Here is a 20,259-nt window from a genome sequence, read left to right on the forward strand (position 1 = left end):
CGACGGGGTCAGTCGGCTACGACGCCGCTCGGGGATCGTTAAGAGAGGGAACGCGTCTCGGTGCGATTCGAGAGGAAGACTCTCGCTCGATGCCTGTAGCGGATTGGGTGCTGCTACCGGTGTATTGCGTGGGACGTAATTGACCGGGTTGGCGAGCCGGACGGCCGGAGGGCGCAAGATGTTTGGTGCGGCCCAGCGTTTCTGCAGACGTCTGGACTGAGTTCGGGATGGAGGTGCTTCTGTTTCAACCTCCAGACGTTCGAATGGGGGTGCGGCCGTGCGAGTGCGACTGGATTGAGCCTGGGGAGACTGGAGAGCAGCGCGCGGGGGCGGATGCGATGGAGCAGGCTCCTTAATCTGGGGCGGTGATATGATAGGGAGATCACGGAATCGCCTGGACTGGGCCGTTTTCGCTGGCGAGGGCGGCCGGGTGGCAGAAGAGAGCAGAGAAGGGGAGGGAGGGGACGCCGTGGTGACGGAGGGTGGGCGGGACTGGCAAGAATGAAGACGAAGAGCGAGAAGACTCGGAGCAAATAGTGAGGGTCGCGGGCGGCGCTGATTGGCGGGCGACGGGCGAAAAGGGGCGCGCGGACAATGGACAAGAAATGATCTGAGCTCGACATCCACGCAATCTTACAGATTCAGCCAAACACCAAGCGAGCGAATTTCCATGAGAGTACCAAATTCAACGATCGTGAAGGAAAGAGGGCAATGAACGACTGGGGTGTGGAGGGTGAGTGTTAATAGAGGGGTCGAATGGATGCATCAACTCGGCCCTACGCACTGGGAGAAAAGAAAAAGAGAGACGGAGCAGGTTGGGCAGTTGGGCAGTGGGCAGGGAGCAGGTCGCAGAGATTTATGAATATATTCGATCTCTTTAAGTAATAATACTCTTTCAAGGCGAAACATCCCCAGGCCCAGCCTTTCCCGGCCGTGACCGGGTTCAGTCACCAGCAATAAATAGTAAATATTAGCCCCAAGTAAGGATCCAACTTTACTTAAATCGGGGAACTAGTCTTAGCGCTCCAGAGCTCCGGGCACAGGCTTCTCCGATGACTTCACTGCGGTTCAAAGGGATGGCCAGATCGGCAGCTGGCGGGCCGTATGGCCCGTATCCCGAAATTGCGACTGGCTTGAAGGGTTTGATCACATCTTTGGAGCCGGTCTGTCTTGGAAGTGGCTCTGAAAGTCACATTACTATTACTATGTAGTCGTAGTCATACTATGTACTGATCCGTGGTTCCATACCTCGGTCGTGAAGATCGACTGTGCGGGTATACGATTAAGCAAATAAGGGGGTCGAGTCCATGTCTCATCGCTAAAACATCTCAAAACAAACAAGGCGCAGCTAAAGAACGTAAAATATCGTGCCAATCGTCTGTCATACGAGCCGGTTGACGCTCTTATTGGCCTTGGCTTGCATCCGCCGCATGGCCTCCCGATGCAGCTCGCTCATGTCGCCTCGTTGCATTCCTTCCGCGATCTTGTCCCCAATAATAATGCTCGGCGATGACACATTGCGCTGTCCGAGCGGACTGAATGGTGTCGAGCTGCGATCACCAGGCCCCATCGGCGTGGGTGACACTGACTGGCCACCGGTGGCCAGCTTAAGCGGGTTGCGCTTCTCCTTCAGATCTTCCCGGACAGACTCCCGCCAAGCTGCCAGAACTGCTGGAGAGTTTGCTCTCGACGGCACCCCACTGTTACTCCACCTCATTGGCGTCGGCATCGTGTCTGTGGGTGAGATCGCGCTACCATGTTGGTGGAGCATTGTCCGGCGCTGAGACAGGGGGATGTCATCGTTATCCTCTTCAGCTATTGGGAAAGTCGAGGGATACCGGGCTGAATAGTCTGGGGGCGACTGGGCGGTGCTATGTCTTGCGTAGGGATCGGTTGGGAGAGATACTGACGACAATCGATTTCGCATCATGTCCTCGCGTACCGCAATCAGAGGAGCCGGTCCTTTCCATCGAGGTCTTGTTTTCTCACTCTCCTCGTAACCCTGTTCTGCAGGCGCAACATTGGGGAGCAGCGTTGTCGGAGAGGGAGTGGCAATGTTACCCAGTTGTGGTTGCACAGCGGGAGACAAATCCTGGGCCAGGACTTGCAATGAGCCAACAGACAAACCGGAGAGGCGCCTAGGTGATTTTGATATCCTCTTCTTTGTCTGCGGACCCGTTCGAGAGTCATACGGGTACTTGCCTTCGTTTGTGTCCTGTCCGAGTGCGGCGCGAGATTCCACAGGTGGAGGAGGCTGCGCATTCAGTGGCGTCTGTAGTAGTTCCGTCACTTTAACTGGTGCTGCAGACTCTTCTTTCTCAGCTGGGTCTCGTCGTTGATCTTCAAACGGCTCAATTGGTTCCAGTTCCGGGATATCAGCATCCGTCAGGTGCTTCGCCCACTCATTCATGCGGTAGGCTTGGATAACTCTTGATGTGTGCTTTGGGATTTGCTCAACGGTCTCCGCGTTTAGTCGCTTCGGTTCCTCTTTCTTCTTTTCGAAATATTCACTTGAAGGGGTCTCATCTGGCTTCTTAGTGGCCTCTAACTCCATATGTTCATTGCCGCCTTCTGCGAAAGCCCCATCACCTGGTTCTGTCGCCGAGTCCTTATCCGGTTGTAGTCCCTCCCGAGCCTTGCCCTTGGTCTTGGACTCGCTAGCTGGGTCCGTTTCTGTAGGCTTGTTCGTTGCTTGACCGTTTTCATTACATTGATTTGCGGCTGTTTCGCTTTGTTGCGGTTGTGCCTCATCCTTAACAGTATCTGACTGCTGTTCGGTCTTTTGCGTATCGTTTTCTGTCGTCGCAGGCGGCTTCGTGGAGTCTTCCACATGTCGAGTTTCAACCTCGACTTGTGTTTGTTTTTCATTCTCAACCTCATCGTCTTGGTCGTTTTTTTTCACTGGAGGTTGCTCGGTCTCGTGAGTTTCCACATTTGACGTGCATACCTTGGAAGCAACTTCCTTATCCTGCGGTTCCTCCGGCTTAGGGCTGTCGAGTAGCTGTGGTACTTCTTCCTTTGCCGGATTTGGTGCGCTTTCGCCATTTTCGGGTTGATACTTATTATTTTCTTTACTGGCTGTGGGTTCCTCCGTTGAAGTTGCTGGTTGCTCCTCATCCAACATGGCTTGGTAATGGCTGTCCCCGGCAATGGTATGGCAATCAGAGTCTACATCGTTGACATCCTCTGCAACACCTATCGTAGACATAGAGTCGCCATCACGAGTTATCAGGGCTTCTTGAGATTCCGAGACACGCTTCGTGTTGCTTTTTACGGACGTTTTTTTGGATAGCATCGAGAGTCGTTTCGAGTAGACGGACACCGTTTCAGAACCGACAATCGCAGTCACGCCAGAGCTCCTGTCATCTGCAGCCGCCATGTTGCGCAAACACTTGGGTAGACCTCCACCCGGCGCCTCAGTATCCGGGCTAGGGCCTGCATGTCTGTCTGTCCCCTCAGAATCACCCTGGTTCTTGGTATCGATGTCTCCGGTGGCATCTGTAGAAGCATCGCAATCCCCTTGTGCTCTGCACTCAGAGCAACGGTAAGAAACCACGGAGCCCGAGATACTTTTCTTTTCACCCCCATCGTCCTTTTCCTTTAAGTTTGCGTCATCGGTACAAACAGTTTGTGAGCCAGCTGCTAGCTCGGGGATAGCCGTCGAAGTTTCAGATGAGGCTACGTTGTCCCCATACTTGGCTTCCCATTCCATTCGCTCTTTCATATTATGTTCCTCTAGTCGTCTGGCAGCTTCAGTTTCGGCTTCGTCTTTTTTCCTCTGCTCTTCTTGGCGCTTCTCCTCATCTTTCAATCTTCGTTCGCGGACAACCTTCCATAACCGTAATTGCGAGATGACGCCCATGACAGCCACGATCACGACAACCGCGAGTTCAACTTTCATGTAACGAGTGACAGGGTAGGTGTTCGTCCCCAGAGGGAATATATCATCATTCAACGCTGCCTCTGGTTAATTAGGGCTCTTGCCAACTTAGAGAGACTACTCACCCCAAAGGTAAAGCCAAAACTCTTTCAAACCAGCTTTGCTATAACAGTCAATTCCCAAAGCGATGGCAGTACCTCCAGCTATGGATGTGGCACCAATGAGTCCATAGTCACGGGTGTAGTGACTGAAAGAAACGGCATAAAACCCGACGGAAATTGCGCCAATGAATCCAGCTTTTGCATCGGTTGCTGTTATGAGTCCACCTGATTTCGTGGAAAGCAACCACATGCTCACGCAGAAGCCTCCTAGTAGACATCCGAGTCCTTCGGCTAATTCCTTGAAAACAATCGCAAGTGCTCCGAATGTGATACCGGTGAAGAATATCGCTACCAGATATGCGCCTTGGATTGCATCACGGACTGGGGGGTCCATGACATAAACGATGAGTACCTGAAAGAATACATCATTAAATTCGTTATTCCATTTAAATAGCGCGGGTCTTACCGTTACTCCGAGGCTGGTGAGGAACGCGGAAGATAGGAAAACTTGCACCCTAGAATAGTATAAGTAGAATGACTTCGAGCAAGCAGGGCATAATGTGTTACCATAGATTCTTGACTCCAATCAACGCTAAAATCGTGCCAGTAGCCAGCAGAATAAAGCCACCGACACCAAGAGCAGGTGTGACAGCTGGTTTCACAGGTAGCTGCCCGGGTGCAGTAGTGTTGGTTTCATTATCTATGAGCTATCTGTCAGCGACGACGAGATTTCTAGCACCAGGAAGAGCACGAGGCGCTCACTCACCTCCATCTGTCATTGAGCTGTCCAAGGTCGGTACTGGTGTTGGAGTCGCTGTTATTTTACTGGTCGAATTCCCTTTGTCCGTTGCATTGCTCGTCGCATTCGTGCTTGTCGCATTGTGAGAATCCCCTGCATCATCCGTGTCCCTAACACGCAGGACGCCATATCCAGGACGATCAATGTGAGGAACCTGTGCCACAAAGGCAAGCACGGCGGTGGTTAGACAGGCGACCAGTAGGATCAAGAAATAGACCCTCATACTGAGAGCCGGCACGGAGGGGGTTGAAAATTAGTCACGAAACCGATGCGAAGTTATAATGCCAGCCTTGGAGTTTGCAAGATGCTCCTCAGATCCCACTCCACATACTTCCCTGCCCAAACATGAGCCAAACCAAAAAATTAGAGCAGTTGATTAGTGGTTAGGACGACAGCCAAAAGTACAAAAACGTGGCCTGCTTGGATACTCGAGAAGGATATCCGCAGCGTTGTACCCACTATGCGTTTGTAGACATGGAGGAACAAAAGGGAGCAAACGAGAGGAAAGAAGATGAAACCGAGGATTGAGATTTGGCGTGGAGTAAATACATATTTGACACCCAGCTCGGAGGCAATCTCCAGAATTTGAATTCTTGGAATAATCGGTTTAGCCCAGATCAGAGCTCACCGTCGAGGCGCGGGTTTTGGCGCGAGAGAATCGCATTCAGATTAGGGAAATAGACTCGGCGCATGGAAGATGCGGGCTTATCCACCCGGGGCTTGTCGAGGGCAAAAGCAAAAAAAAAAAAAAAAAAAAAAGTTAAAATGAAGCGAATTGAAAAACGGAAAGCGTCGTACGCTACTCATCACAGTGGCGACGATTGGATAGTGCTTTCTTTCCTGAGGGTGTCTCAAGTATGAATCACACCGATAGGATACTCTCGACTCTCGTAATGCATGCGTGTAAAGGATGAGTCCTCTTGCTTCCTTGATGACACCCAATCAAGGGCATTGATGGACAGAAGCCCGATGCGCTGGATCCTGTGAACGCCGGAGACTTTGGTGTCCTCAGAAGACATAATCAAACATGGGGCATGGCTGTTGTTTGCTCGGGCGAACCCTGGTCACCAAGCCGCGCAAGTCCGCGCCTTGAGATGAAGACACGCATTAGGCAACTTTCAATACTACGTACGGAGTAGGTTATTCCAAGAATCGCAAATACGGCCGATAGGACAATCCCAATAATATTGCCGGCTCAACCAGGCGCTGCAGTCTGCACTGACTGCAGTGACTGCACTGATTGCACTCGGCTTGGTATGAACTGGCGATCCTGATCTTGACCCACTTGCATTGACCAACGATCATCAAAGTGCGATCGCGCTAGCAGCACTAGGTCGCGTTAGCCAGAGCGCTTCGTGTGAGCAGCTGCAGCAGGCGACACGTCTCATTGATTCTCATTTTGATGGCTTGTCCGGGTTTGGGATGATTTGGCTCGAGCGATGGAGAACGGTGCCCATTGCGCTCTCACTGGCCCAGAGCAACTGCCAAGTTGGAATTTGTTTTTATCGGGGGTATTCGTTGGGTCACCAGCCAGTCAAAATCATCCAACTCCTTGGACCTGCATTAGAGGTTTCCAGAGTTTTAAGGGCCACGGTTCCTGTGAAGCCACGAAGGTCAACAGTCGCTCCTTCACGGACTTCTCATTATGAGGTGTCAACATGGCGTGCGCTGCGCTGTCAGCGAGCCCGTCGTGCGACAAGAGAGGCAAAGCGACAGCAAGTCATTTCGCGAGCCAATAGTCCGATGCACGGAAGAGTGCGGTGAAGAAAGCATATATGCTCTGGAGCTAGATAAACAATATTACGCAGTCACGACGAGGATACCATTATGAATTCTGCGAGGGGGCCCGCGCGCTAGGATAAGTGCGACACTCGTACCTAAACCGGCAATTACGACGGGTCAGATCAAGTTTTTCTGCCATTTCGAATCGCTAGCTCAGTAAACCTTCAGGTTCACCTGATAAGTGCATGCGTATCGAGGCCGCGTTTGAGATGAGACCCTGAATTCATCCCGAGTCGCAGAGAGTCCAATGCAGCATACCGCAAGATGTAGACAGCTGAAACCATGACATGGCGAAACTCCGTATTCGCTGCAGGCTGGAGAATGGCGCGCGTTCGAGAGCAGTCCTGGGATCCCTGGCTCTGATTCTGTGTTTCAGAAGCACCGAAAGGGAGGTTCGAGAACCGAATTGGAAATCATGGAACTCCTGAGCCTTGTGACCTTATGTATGGCCTGATTGGCTCCGGCCCGTTGGGTCACGTGAATTTTGCTGCAATCTGGTCCCGTCGTCATCTAAGATTCGAGCCGTCCGACAGCTCCAAACAAGGCTCCTAAATCTGCCAACCATAACAACCGCGCGTCTTTCTATTAACCAAAGTGCATCATGTCCGCCTTCTCCTCGTCATCTCTGCGCTCCTTTCTGCGCGCTGTTCCGCGCGCAGCTACCCCCGCGCGCACATTCACCACTTCGCCAGCGCGTTCTCTCGCACGCATGAACATCACCGGTCGTCTCGGTACCAATCCCGAGGTAACCACTCTGCAAAATGGTCAGGAGTATGTGAGGTATGTAGTGGGCACGGGCGGCTCTCGGGACAGCCAGGCAAGCTGGTTTCGGGTTGCGGCCTTCGTGTCGGATGCCCAAAAGGAGTTCCTTTTGCAACTGCCAAAGGGGTAAGTCGCTATATTGCCGCGATGGTATTATACTCTGGCTGTGCGTTTGCTAATTTCTGCGCGTAGCTCCCTTGTATCTGTTGATGCAACGGCAACCCACAGCAAGTATACCGCTGACGATGGGAAGGAACACTATACCCTCAGACTCACGCAACGTAAGCTATTTCTTCTTTCCAGCCCTCCCTTTCTACGACGACTTGAAGTCAGTGGATGTATAATTTTTGGGTGTGGGCTAACCCATCTTGTCTTCCTAGGCAACTTCGAATTTCTTTCGCGCCCTGGAGGTGCTAAGGCCGACGCGGGTCCTTCGGAGTAAGCTCTCTCAATACAAGCTTGTCTAGATACGACTCCGGTCGATGCGTCCATTGCGCGGTTTAGCTTGTTTAATACCCTCCTCCTGCTCCAAGCGCTGCTCGAGCCATGGCGGATTTGGGAATTCTGTGATATTCGACATGTTTTCATATGTTATTATGGTGTTCATCCAGAACCCTTGTACTTTATACCAGTGTTCGGCACTCGCATATCCACAATTTATTACATCCCAACGAACACCCGGGTTTTCATGGTCTCATTCTCATGTTCGCGTCCGAACTCTCCAACCAATACATTAAAATCTCCGAATGGGCATGCACCACCAACCGACCCAATCCATCCAGAGAGGACAAGGATTCCCGGTAGGTTGTTTACTTGGATTAAGCTTCAAGAACCTGATCCAACCTCTTCGGTATCTAGCATCTACTAACGCGGCTGAATCCATACGTCTGAGGCTCTCGTAGGGTTGGCGAGCGGCTAGCAAGTAATTAAATAGCTCACGAGCCACTCCGGTCAGAGACCTACCGATCCGGATTGGGTCGTGGTTCCAACAACAAACGTTAGGGTGTTCATTTTCCAGTCTGGGGCAAGGCCCAGTTTGTATGTAGGGTAGGGTGTTTTGTTATCTGAGAGATGCGGCGTGGAATTGGTACGGTGTAGGTTTGGAAATAGATTAGATTAAGTTGAGCCCTTACGGGGGAAAGGTAAAATGGAAGAAAAATTTGCATTAAATTACACGTATGTAGATGTCCATGACGGGAATGGAAAACCGGTATTACGACTAGAAGAAACCGAAGTACATCGCGTAGCTGGGTATAATGGCGGTTGCACAGAAAGAAGTAAAAGACGAGGAAGATGAAATGAGAAGGAAAACGGAAATTAAAAGAAATGGGCGAAGTAGGCAATATAGAAAGAGGACCTAACCTAGGTAACTTAGTTGGGCCATTTCTTCTCCCGCGCTGGAATATTGGATACCTGCAGTGATAGGACACCACATGCTTTCCCTTCCTTCATACCTGCATTTCTCTCTCTTGCCTGATGACTTGTTTAACCCGAATCAAGTCGGTCCGCGGCGGCATAAGCTCGATATCCATGCTGTCGCGGCTCATAGTAGTATTAGTTCCAGCCCAGGCATTTGTGGAGATTGTGTTCGAGGGGATGTGCAGGTGCGGAGCAGAGCGCACCGACTCTCGACGGGCAGAGAATGGACGGCCGAACCAGGTGAGATGAGTCTTTAGCCATCCCTTCTTAGAGGATTGCCCAGAAGATCCGGAGGCGGAGGGGGAAACTCCCTTCTCGAGGTCGTTGTAGCTGTGGTCGGAGATTTTTGAAGCGTGGTATAAGTCTTGTCTTTTGGTTGGTTAGCATATAGTATTTGGATTAGATGGAAAGCGCTCACCGAGCCTTTTGATTCTTGTTCCCGGAAATCAGCTGGGCTCGACTACTGGTAGACCCTGAGCCATCCCGCGGAATGCTTCCGGTCGAAGAAGTCTGGATAGGGCGGAAGCAGCGATCCAGTCCGAAGGGTCGGAGTACCGCGCGGTAAATCCGGGATGCATCCCTTCCACATCCGAAGAAGATAAAGATCATGAATCCTGCCGCAATTGGAGTCCAACGATCGTAGAACACCTTGCCGTTGGTCGGGACCTTAGTTATCTGACTCCACCGGTGACCGTCGCCGTGGAGGTTGGAGAACGAAAAAGCATGCCACGGTAATGATGCCTCTACTTGCACGTAGACCACGTAAACCTGAACCGGGGTGATGGCTAAAACCATGGTGAATGAGAGGAAGAAGAGTCTGAAAAACCTCGACTTGTTCAACCCGGAATTCGCTGCGCGGATGATTTCGTTGAACTGGTTTCGGTACCGCCTGAGACGGAATAGCACAAGACCTGGGTAAAGTTAGGAGATAACCCTTATATTAAGAGTCGAGGCTAGACTCACCACAGTAATAACTTGCAAAAAGGCAAATGATAAACGGCCAGATATAACCCAGTGCGAGACTAACCCAGCTTTCGTCGAGACCACTGACACAGCCAGATATCGCAAAGATAAAATATCGGTTTCCTTGATATACCATGTGCAGGAGCGCAGCAATCATAGGAATGACAACACAGAACATGGACTCCACGACACGGTTTCTCCAGCGCTGGCGTTTGCTTGGGACAAGAGTCGCTCTGCTGGTGTCCAGCACACAGGCGAGTCCCCGGAAGATACAAACCAGGCACCCAGGAACAGCAACGTATGAAGCCACCAGGAGCTTCACTTGAATATCACACAGGCCTACACCATCCCACCAGTTGTCGACATCATCCGTGGGCCAGATAAACGCATTGATGATGTTGAAAAGGTTGAGGAGAATATACCATCCTACTAGGGTGGCAGCTGGGAAGTTCCTGTTCTTCCAGTGCAAAGCCAGGGGTAGTACACTGGCCAGAATAGAGAGGGCAGAAAGGGTCTGCATAACCACGGACTCGGTCGAGCGAGACATGGCTGTTGAGCCTGTTGAGCCTGTTGAGCTCATGTTGGAGAGCGGGTATAGACTTGGAAATATGGAGCCAGAGAATGATGTGCAATCCAAGTTTTGGCTTGACGTTTGCCTCCTAGATAGGATCCAGCTTCAGGAGGAAGATGGAGGCAGGTTAAGAAAGAGAGACGATGAGCCACCAACATCCTGTTAGGAGGAGATGAGAGACATAGCCAGGAGTAGTCGAATAGAATAGCAAATGACTCCGAAACAAAATTGTCGAGAATAACGGTGTTTCTTCAATAAGTTGGGTCAACCACCTATTACCAAGCACTCTCAAGTACAGAAATAAGGGTAATGGGGGAGGTGGACAGTGTTATACGCGCGCTGCAGTCAGAGGGGCCAGTGGGAAGCGACCTGGGGCTGCAGACAGTGGGTTTGTCTCAGTCGATCAGACCCTGTAGCTCTTGCGCATCATTGACGGCTGAAGAGAGCCCTTTGATGAATAAAGAAGCCGCAGTGTTGCGTGGTAGTGACGGCGATCGAGTAGACCCGGATATTTCCTAATTCGGGTGTCAATAGATCCAGATGCTCAATTGAAAGGTTTGGGACAGTGTCACCACACTTGAACTTTCGACTCGCCCGGGCTGCCGGTTTTCTTTACTGGATTTCTGCTCACCTGGCACCCCTCCCCCTAGACGGGATTGGAACATCCGGCGGTCGGATTACATTCCACAAGCAAGAGCCCGATGCCTGCAGGACGGTTTCACGAGGCGACATCACGTTGTGCCTGGTATTCCGTGTCACTGGCCCGGGTCCGCTTCCCACGGCAGTTTAGCGGGAGACGCCTTGCTTTCTGATCATGTTCGTCCAGGTCCATTGTGTCTATTGCGGCCCGATACTCCAGTGTCGAGTAGGAGACGGTGTGTGAAGCCGGTGACCGATACGGCGCGTTGCAGACGGTTTGCATGCGAGCTGCAAGGACTGGGACAGTTGGAATCTGGAAACCTTCCCAGTTGTTCCAGCAACCGAATCGAGTCAAACAATGAAGCTGGCAGCCAAGTGCGCTGCTTCATGGACGAGAGTGACAGCCAAGAAGCACTGCAGTCTGCAGATCGTCATTGACTCAAACCGGTTAGTCCGCGCCCTCTCACTGTCTCCCCACGAACTGTGGAGCTGAGCTGCCCTGATCTGGTCCTCGCCCTCGGCCATCAAGTTCCAGATTACTTCATGGTCTCGTCCCTCTCCCCCCCCCTTCCCCCTCTATCCCGCGATTAAAACCATGGGTGCCTCTGTTTCTTTGTTCGCCTCCTAACCTTCGCCCATGTCGACCTCCCCAAGCCCCATGAGCCTCCGCCATCGTGGCCTGACCCGCGCAGCCACCATCGCCGAGGCGCCCGGTCCCCAGCCCCAGCGTCGCAACTCGACTTTATCAGATTCTGTATCAGATGCCCGAAATACCATCCGCTCATCGACTGACGATCTCTTCTTTCCCCGCGCTGCCAGATACCACGATGACGATTCTCCCGATGAAGAGTCGCACTGGCAGTCCGCGCCGCTGGGCCTCGCCCTCCTTCCCGCCATCGCCGGCATCTTCTTTCAGAATGGGAGTGCAGTGGTCACCGACGTTACACTGTTGATTTTGGCGGCTGTTTTTCTGAACTGGTCTGTCAGGCTACCGTGGTAAGTAGTTACAAACCTTAACTAATCCCAACTCTGTATCTAATCCAAAATAGGGAGTGGTATCACTCTGCGCGAACGAAAGTCCGTCACCATGAGAGCCTTTATGACCTTGAAACCCCAGCGGGCCTAGACCCGCCCGTGTCAGACCCTACACAGGAACCTCAGGAAGATGAATCAGATGCCGGTGAAGGCCACGGAAGAGAACAGCGAACACCCAGTGTCAGCACCGCAGCTATTAGGGAGCTTCATATCCACGAACTCGCCGCGCTCGCATCTTGCTTCGTCTTCCCTCTAATAGGAACATGGATGCTTCATACCATCCGCGCCAAACTTTCCCGTCCCTCCGAGGGCCTCGTGTCAAACTACAATCTAACCATCTTTCTCCTGGCCGCTGAGATCCGACCTTTTAAACACCTTTTAAGGATGGTCCAAACCCGAACTCTCTACTTGCAACGTGTCATCGCGTCGTCCGACGATGACGGCGACAGAGACGAAATAGATGCAAGCAAGATCCTCGACCTCTCTAAACGCCTTGAAGAACTAGAAGCCCACGTCGCCGAAACAGCAGCCTCACGTCTCGCATCAAACAACAACACCAATAACAATGACAACAGCAACACTGACGCGCCCCGCGAACTCACGCCGCAGGAACAAGAATACACCCTCTCCCTCGTTTCCCAAGCTACCGCCGAATACCGCAAGGGCTTCCAAACAGACATTGACGCCCTCAACCGCGCCGTGCGCCGCTACGAGAAACGCACCGCGGTCTCATCCTATCAAACAGAGTCCCGGCTACAGCTCCTCGAGGCGAAAGCTCGCGACGCCCTTTCCCTTGCGGCTGCCGCACAGCGCTCCTCTGCGCAACAGCCTAAGGGTATCTTTGCTCTACTCCTAGAATGGGTCTCCGCGGCCGTTCTATTCCCGGTTCATATTGGCGTTTCGTTGGCGAGTTTACCGCTTTTTTTCGCCAAGCGTGGCGCTCTCGTCTGTAAGGATATGGTTCTGGGTAAAGCCCCCACAAAGAAGTCCTCTGGTAATGCTGGAGGTGGCAGTGGCAGTGGCAGTATGAGCAAGGGTAAAGCGCCGCAGGCACGCAGATCAGTAGCCTCGCAGCAGAGACGGGCGAAACGAGCAACTATCGTAGAAGAGTGATTTTCGGTTTGGAATGTGTTTATTATTGAGCGTGTTTATATGCCGGGCTTGATGAGCGTCAAGCCTTTTTTGGGTTTGCTTGTTTGTTTCGAACGTTTCATTGTATATAGTCATTTTGAATATGTGTATGTACTACGAGATGTCTGGGATTAGGTCCCAATGTAGCTATCAATCAAGTCATGGTATACCGATATCATTCATCTATCATTGTATTAACGTAATCGTTGGTCAAGTTGTATGACTCTATATATGTAGCTTTCAAAACGTGCAAAACAGCCAGTTGGAACACCAAAAAGAAGTCGCCATTATCATTAGCTGGCCCAGTTGAAGTGGCTCCAAAAGAGGGCGACAGTCGGTATATAATATATGCATCTCCCCTCATCTATTAAAGAGTACAAAAACAGAGAGCCACCTGAGAAATCATGATAAAAAAAAGAACTAAAGATAAAACTCATGGCGCACCACCTGAAGGACCATGATAGTCCACTCCGATGGGCTTCAGAAATGGTTCAATGATGCTGCGTTTCCTTTCCTCCTGGGCTCGCTTCTCTTTATCCTTCGAGGGGCCGGGAACGTCAGAAGATATTAGGACAGTGGAGAAGAAGCCAGCCAGAGCACTCTCGACGGTCAGTCGTCGCTGAGCCATTGCGGTGACTGTCGAGTCTTGTGGAGTAGGTGGTGTAGAAACAGTTGGCTTTCGCCGGAAGCTACCAGTTGAAATGAACGACGCTCGAGATACAGGGGGGCGGGTTGATGGTTGATCATTTTTTGTTTGGTCCGTATTAGGCTTCGCGTTCTCTTTTGGGGCCGGTTCTTTAAGAGGCTTGGTGGGTACAGGTGCAATTTCGTTGGCAATCCGCGCGAGCATAAAGGTCACAAAGGTGAAGGAGACACTGTGGGCTGGGGACCAGGCAAGGCTCTCAAGTACCCAAGCCTGCGAGTCCTCCCAGGAAAGGGGAGGCTGCTTCGCCTTCTCCCGTGCTTGGATTTGTTGATCTAGGTTTTGCCAGACAGGTGCCGGAATGATCCCGTCTTTCAAGGAGCACAGGAACGCAACAAGGATCTCGCTTAGGATTTCGAGCCGGTTTAACGAAGACACCTCAGGGGCGAAAACCTGGCTAAAAGCTTGGTTGGTGTCCAAGGCTCCCCGAGCTAGGGCTAAGAGCCGTGCACGCTCTTCCTGGTCTTTGAGCGTCCACGTTTCAGGTTCAAATGGCCAGGTAGACCCATGCGGTTCCCTTTCCCACGGCGCCGTGTCGTTGGATTCCCCTTTCACCATGCCCCACTCGGCAACGGCACGTTCCGCAAGCTCTGAGATTGCTTCTGATAGTTTGAAAAGCTCTCTGGGAGCTGATATCGGAACTGCTGATTGATTTTCGCTGCCCTTTGTTGATGAAGAGGTAGTCAGACTCCGTGCGCCAGCCTCGGGCATCCGAGTAAGTTCCTCCAGGCTACGGCCAAAAGCCGTCGGCATCCACTTCCCATATGCAGAGACAAAATGGTCCCTACCATCTTTCACCCTAAGAACCAGAACTTCTTCAAGCTTCACTTGGCCATCATTAAGCAAGCGAACAAATGGGGTGTCTCGCACACAAATTGTGATCTCAATAACAGCGAGCTCACCGGGTAAGAGTGTACATTCGTTTGCAGACGTTGGCTGGCCTTCGTCGCCAGGTGGCTCGTGGTGTTGCTTCTCAACCCTATATTTCAGCCACGGTGTCCCGGAGTCCTCAGCACGCTCTGGTTTTTGGAAAGAAAAGGTCGCGGATACACCACTGGTGTTGGCAACAGTCAAAGATCGGCTGACGGGGTCGTCGAAGGATATATCTCCAAAATCTACAGAATTCGGATCCATGTCCGACGGCTCATGGGTGGGATTGTCCACTACAACTGTCAGGCCGGGTCGTGACTCGTTTTCAGCTTTGTCTAACTCCCGCACAACTTCTTGGTGCACTTGGGCTTTGAGCCTTGGTTCCACACAGTCCAATTCCAGTGTAAACCCAGCAACAAGAGGTTTGTGGTCTGAGGAGAGGACACCTTGATGCGACATATAATACTCTAGTCGTATGGAGTCGTCCGCTTCTGATGATGAATCAGGTGAAGCACCTTCATTGGTTTGGTCTTCGTTTGGATCATATTCGTCGCCGCTATCCGCACCATCAGCGTCGGGGTCGTAGTCGAACAAAACGTTGTCATCGGCCGCGGCGCTTTCGAGTCCTCTCGCTTTCATCTCTTCGTCTCTTTTTCTAGCCTCAGTAGCTTCCTTAACCAGGCGCTCATACCTTAACTTGTCCCTGCGCGATCTGTAAAGAATGCGGTCACACCAGCTAGGCCCTCTATGCTTCTCACTCGAGTCAAACCTCGCCAAGCTCCCTATATCATATTTATAAGTAGGCAAGAACGAAATCTGACCTTCACGCCAGGCCTCATGAAAGGCTTTCTGTTTGTCCTGTTGTATGCGCAACTGGTCATGAGGGAATAATGATGATATTGTTGTTTGGAGAGAGGCTGGGTCCTGATGAGGATCCAAATCTTCATCAGAGTCGACCGATTGCGTCTCTGTTGGGGTTATATCTGAAACGGGTGATTGCCGCCCTGCATCCTCGCCGACAATCACACGCGGTGAAGACGGCGTGCCATTTACCTCCAATAAGGCTCCGTGTCTTTTATCGTACTCGTTTTCCGTATGCCGAGCAAGGACTTGCCGGACATCATCACCAGGAATATCCTCAAGACGATAATTTAGATCACCAAACCAGAACGCGTAATCCTCGTCTCCAATGCTTTCGGAAGGCGTGTTTCGAAGCGTGTATTCAGGATTGATCGAATCGAACTTTGTACGACCGACAATCTGCGAGGCGTCCCAATTGCGTCGATCTAAGCTGGTTTTGTCTGACCCCGCCGCCAGGTGACAGTTGACGAATACTATACTGGTAGTTTCACCGAGGAGCAGACGGGTCACCACCGCACCTTTATTACCCACGTAGCCAAGCAGGCCCGTACCTACACTGCAACAGCTGACGGCAGACACGCTATCGGCAATGGACGGGGCGGCATAAATCAGTTGCAACAATCCAATCAGCTGAATTTCTGCCACCAGTTTATAGCCCGCAGGCAGGGCATCCTCAAGAGCCGCCTTCCAGCGGTTTGCCGGAGCGGGATCCACATAGGGTCTCAATGCCTCTGCGGGCGACGAGACATCCACGATCTCCTGTAGCCCTAGGACATACAGGCCAACTTCGTCTGGGGGAAGCTCAGGAAGAGAACGGGCACCTCCGGAGCCCGTGGCTTTAGACGCCGAGTCCGTCTGGGATCCCGAAATGGACGAACCGGAAAACTGTCCACACACGCCCTTTTGTTGCACAAACCACTTCCCGATGTCTTTTTCCGTGCCAGAAATGGCAGCCACATTCCAGGTACCAACCTTCACATGGAGGGTTCGATGGCGGGTATACTCATCCCTTCGTGCTTTAACGGCGTTGGGAAGGGAGGATGGGTCGGAAGCGGTCTCTGCAGATTCCCCGAGGTTATCCTTATCAGAGGGGTATTCCTTAACCCCGGGCTCGGAATACTGCTCATCGTAGGCGGCCATATTCGCAAAGCAACCTTTGATATGGTGTGAGAGATGTGCTCATCCCTCGTGGAACCGCTCACGTTGTATATATGTAAGGTCTCGTCTTTCGCGCTTTAATCGCACAGGCTCATGAGATCGTATAGGATGCGGGGGCAGTGCTGGCACACGGGGCAGAGGTAGGAAGTAAACAAGAGCGGAGCGAGGCGTGACCGTCAGTCATCACGAGTTAACCTGGAGTGAAGCTGAGGATCAATTAAGAGCCGGGGAATTGGCCGGGCATCACGCGCAATATACTAGCGGAAGGTCTAACGAGAGATAGTATAGCAAATGAGCCGAGGAGGCTCGGGACCAAGTGGTGATGAAGGGGGCGCAATTGGGTGCGGAAAACCAGAGGTCTAGATGCTGTCGTCCACAAACAACTGTACGCCCGGATAACAAGGAAAGCTGAGGGGCGCAAACCAAGCTAGAGAGTCGAGGGGCCGGAGGAGCAGTGACGACCGCAAGAGGGGATCACTTGCGCCGCTGGGGCTGGCTGACCGCCTTCCGTAAATGGAGACAGTCGGAGCTTCACTCGATGCGTTGTTGCTTGACTCTCGCATCCTGCTTTCTCCCCTGCACCTGCCATTTATCCCGACTAGCTCGGTTTCGGATTCTAGTCTACATGCTCCGATAACCTCAGACAGGAATCTTCATCATGGCGTCACGCAGGGCTCGTCGACCCAACAACTACAACAACCACAGCCACAACCAGAACAGCGGTCATCACAATCACCAGAGCAGCCAGGGGTACTTCCAAGGTCCGGGCTACGATTCAGACTATCAGGCTTACATCTCCGATCCGCAGCAACTGATCGAACAGCAGAATCAAAGCATGGTCTCGGCTCCTCCGCGCACGAATGAAGAGCTGAACCTTTCCGTCTTACAGAGCCACAACCCCGCAGTGAAATCGATCCAATCCATTGCGCCGTTTGCGGTCGTTTACACATTCAGTCCATCTACACGACAATGGGAGAAGACCGGGGTTGAGGGCACTCTCTTTGTTTGCCAGCTAGTTGCGGGAAGCCTCGGGGAAGAGCGATACAGTGTGTTCGTGCTAAACCGACGTGGGCTGAACAACTTTGATCTTCCGTTGACGGACAGCGAGAACGTGGAGATCACAGAAGAATACATTATTCTCAAGTCCGATACCAACTCAGAACCCGATACCTCCAGAGCAAACAGCCATATTCGCATCTACGGCCTTTGGGTCTTTTCCGAACCCCCTCCAAGCTCCACGGCGGAAACACGGAACATCAACGCCCAAGTTATTCGGGAATGCGCTTCTATTGCTGGCCAAAGTCTGAAGTTAGCACGCGACCGACTAGAGGCCGCGCGCCAGAACGGCCTACATGCCGCTGTAACAGCTGCTTCGACCACCGCGGATCCATTGGATGAGATGCAGGCTAGTGTTCCGATGGGTCGCCAAATTTCCCTCAGGGATTTGTTTGGCCAGGAAATGGCACAAGACGATGCATGGAGTGTGAGGGCGCATAGCCAACCCGCACAGGGGCAGGCCCCTGGGTTAGACGGGCCACCTATTGAACCAAACCTACAACAACCGGATGTATTGGGGGATCTGTTTCGGAGAAGCGGGCTAGCGTATCGAACAGGGCCGAATTCATGATTAGCCAGCTTCCCCGAAGCATCACGATTATAGACGACCATGAATATGCTTTGATCTCGAAAGGCAGCACATAAGCAATTAGTTGTGGGTGTCACTATTTCGCGCAACCGGCGACTTACGTCTATGATCTATCTGTTTCCTCGATAACAAGGTTACGTGCAGTCCCGGCGTCCCATATCAATGGTTATTGCGGCATATATAGAGCGGCCAGGCGTGGTCAGTAAATAACCAGCTAAAGGTCCCAAATCAGGATGATGGCCACTATAAAAGCAACTTTTCGTGACAAGAAATCCAACCTCGGGCCTCCCCGCCTCATTGCCGCTATCAACGGGAGCGTCTACCATCTCTGAACGCATTAATGAAGATTCCCTCTATTATCAACGCCATCTAATCTGTAATATCGTCTAACAGCGCTTCCCCGTTTAACAATTCTCTGATGAACATCCATCTTACTCTAGTATTGCTTGAACCATATCAGCCACTTTATTGGCCATAGTCTCATTGTGCCCTATAATCATAGCACGTCAGTAAAAAAATATCAAGGGGCTATAGGTAATCATACTCAAACAAAACGCATGTGGCAGTGACTCCTCACAAACAATCATCCTAGGTCCATTCTGCACCGCTCCCCGCCCCGCAATAATTTCCTCCCTCGTCTGCTCCGCAACCCAGTGGTCGTTCCGGCCAAAGTAGAAGAATAGCCGCGTCAGTAATTGCTCCTGCGGTAATGAGCCTTCTTTAGCTGTCGATACGCCCCAGACATCATCACTCCATTTATCTGTGGTGATGGTGCACATTTCGTCCGCGCCCATATGTCTTCCCCACCATGGATATTAGCAACAAGTATTTATACATAACGTAGTGAGGATTGGGTAAGGCAGGGGTAGGACAGGAAGGGAGATGGGGAGGTAAAAACGTACAAAGCCTGTCGCACACCCCGTTTACTCTTTAGAAACGCAGTAGTCGCATCCACGGCTGTCTCCGGCGGAGACCGCATCACGGACCGGACTGCAGCCCGGATAATGTAGTTGGGAAGAATAGACGTTAGAAGTCGAGCGAACAGCGACACGACTAGTGCCAGTTGCGGGATAAAGCGTAGAAGGAACTAAGTCTTGGTTAGCACGCCCGTCATGATATGGTATTGATAAACATAGAAGATTCAATTGCATCAGAACTAGTAGTGCCGTGAAACAAGAAATCTCTCAGGTATCTACAGGTACATACCGTCAACTTCTGCCCCGCCGGCGAACTCGCAATATCGATTACGGTTGGGAAGAGCATGATGCCGCCGACGATGTCGAAACTGCTGTCACCAGCAGCAGCAGCAGCAGTAGTAGTCGTTTGGTTCTCGCGATGTCGCCGTAGAACCTCCATCGCGATGTAAGTCCCTACCGAGTGACCCATGAGAATCACTCTCGGTCTTTGGCTCGGCGGATCTGTGCCACTAGCACCAGCACTAGCACCGTACTCTATGCGCAGAGCAGCCATGTGCGCCTCTAGACGCGCCTGCACGAACCGGATCTGGTCTTCGACATTGTAGTAGTAGTCACCGCTAGTTCCCGACGGTTGTTTTGTCTTTGCCTTTTCGGTTCCGATGTTAGTGTTGGCCGATGGTGCGGGCTCCAGCTCGAACCCTGCAAGACTGTGAGCGAAAATGTGGAAGGAGTCTTGGCCTGGGAATGAGACTGATGCTAGGTTCTTGCTAAGAAGGGAAAGGAATGGGTGGTAATATGAGATTAGTCCTGGGTTTCCGGATATGAAGTAGATGGTTGTGGGACAGGAGGGAGAGGAGACTGTAAGGCAGGCCGGTGGGGATGTTTTGTGGAAGAAGCTATCTGGGGTTATGTGCGGTTTAGGGAGTGACATTCTTGATAGGTGAAAGGGATGGATTAATGCACGTAAACGTATGTTTAAAAGTCGAGATGGAAGCATGTCTGGGTGGGTGATAGGCCGGCCGG

The 20,259-nt window shown here is 51.9% G+C and overlaps 8 protein-coding genes across 8 annotated transcripts; 3 read left to right on the forward strand and 5 right to left on the reverse strand.

Annotated features, from left to right (window-relative positions):
- ASPSYDRAFT_1043903 (uncharacterized protein) lies at positions 1-1,002 on the reverse strand. Its single transcript, XM_040839796.1, has one exon. It carries the CDS (start codon positions 621-623, stop codon positions 114-116), a length of 510 nt encoding a protein of 169 aa, XP_040702065.1. The 5' UTR covers positions 624-1,002; the 3' UTR covers positions 1-113.
- Positions 1,003-1,381: 379 nt separating this feature from the next.
- ASPSYDRAFT_58760 (uncharacterized protein) lies at positions 1,382-5,003 on the reverse strand (the record flags this gene model as incomplete). Its single annotated transcript, XM_040849586.1, has 5 exons — positions 1,382-3,957; positions 4,006-4,393; positions 4,448-4,496; positions 4,549-4,633; positions 4,748-5,003. The coding sequence occupies 5 exons, from the start codon at positions 5,001-5,003 to the stop codon at positions 1,382-1,384; spliced, it is 3,354 nt and encodes a 1,117-aa protein (XP_040702066.1).
- A 2,160-nt stretch (positions 5,004-7,163) lies between these two features.
- ASPSYDRAFT_90441 (single-stranded DNA-binding protein) lies at positions 7,164-7,766 on the forward strand (the record flags this gene model as incomplete). The annotated part of the gene is made up of 3 exons (XM_040852336.1): positions 7,164-7,450; positions 7,517-7,605; positions 7,705-7,766. 3 exons carry the CDS (start codon positions 7,164-7,166, stop codon positions 7,764-7,766), a joined length of 438 nt encoding a protein of 145 aa, XP_040702067.1.
- Positions 7,767-9,157: 1,391 nt separating this feature from the next.
- Positions 9,158-10,253, reverse strand: ASPSYDRAFT_58761 (pheromone receptor; the record flags this gene model as incomplete). The annotated part of the gene is made up of 2 exons (XM_040849587.1): positions 9,158-9,654; positions 9,707-10,253. The coding sequence occupies 2 exons, from the start codon at positions 10,251-10,253 to the stop codon at positions 9,158-9,160; spliced, it is 1,044 nt and encodes a 347-aa protein (XP_040702068.1).
- Positions 10,254-11,574: 1,321 nt separating this feature from the next.
- On the forward strand, positions 11,575-13,064 carry ASPSYDRAFT_152961 (uncharacterized protein; the record flags this gene model as incomplete). Its single annotated transcript, XM_040842244.1, has 2 exons — positions 11,575-11,912; positions 11,966-13,064. The coding sequence occupies 2 exons, from the start codon at positions 11,575-11,577 to the stop codon at positions 13,062-13,064; spliced, it is 1,437 nt and encodes a 478-aa protein (XP_040702069.1).
- Positions 13,065-13,515: 451 nt separating this feature from the next.
- ASPSYDRAFT_32318 (phosphatase family protein) lies at positions 13,516-16,656 on the reverse strand (the record flags this gene model as incomplete). Its single annotated transcript, XM_040844962.1, has 1 exon — positions 13,516-16,656. The coding sequence occupies one exon, from the start codon at positions 16,654-16,656 to the stop codon at positions 13,516-13,518; it is 3,141 nt and encodes a 1,046-aa protein (XP_040702070.1).
- Positions 16,657-17,341: 685 nt separating this feature from the next.
- Positions 17,342-18,602, forward strand: ASPSYDRAFT_1044631 (Dcp1 family protein). Its single transcript, XM_040839798.1, has 3 exons — positions 17,342-17,435; positions 17,501-18,385; positions 18,464-18,602. Exon 2 carries the CDS (start codon positions 17,510-17,512, stop codon positions 18,299-18,301), a length of 792 nt encoding a protein of 263 aa, XP_040702071.1. The 5' UTR covers positions 17,342-17,435; positions 17,501-17,509; the 3' UTR covers positions 18,302-18,385; positions 18,464-18,602.
- Positions 18,603-18,750: 148 nt separating this feature from the next.
- Positions 18,751-20,167, reverse strand: ASPSYDRAFT_153665 (bifunctional triacylglycerol lipase/ester hydrolase; the record flags this gene model as incomplete). Its single annotated transcript, XM_040842308.1, has 4 exons — positions 18,751-18,809; positions 18,864-19,117; positions 19,222-19,406; positions 19,526-20,167. 4 exons carry the CDS (start codon positions 20,165-20,167, stop codon positions 18,751-18,753), a joined length of 1,140 nt encoding a protein of 379 aa, XP_040702072.1.
- Between the last annotated feature and the right edge of the window lie 92 nt (positions 20,168-20,259).

This window comes from Aspergillus sydowii (assembly GCF_001890705.1).
Source record: "Aspergillus sydowii CBS 593.65 unplaced genomic scaffold ASPSYscaffold_6, whole genome shotgun sequence".
Taxonomy (NCBI): domain Eukaryota; kingdom Fungi; phylum Ascomycota; class Eurotiomycetes; order Eurotiales; family Aspergillaceae; genus Aspergillus; species Aspergillus sydowii.

Coding starts and splice junctions, on each gene's coding strand:
- ASPSYDRAFT_1044631 (XM_040839798.1), top strand. CDS start 17,510: ATGGTCTCGGCTCCTCCGCGCACGAATGAAGAGCTGAACCTTTCCGTC.
- ASPSYDRAFT_1043903 (XM_040839796.1), bottom strand. CDS start 623: ATGTCGAGCTCAGATCATTTCTTGTCCATTGTCCGCGCGCCCCTTTTC.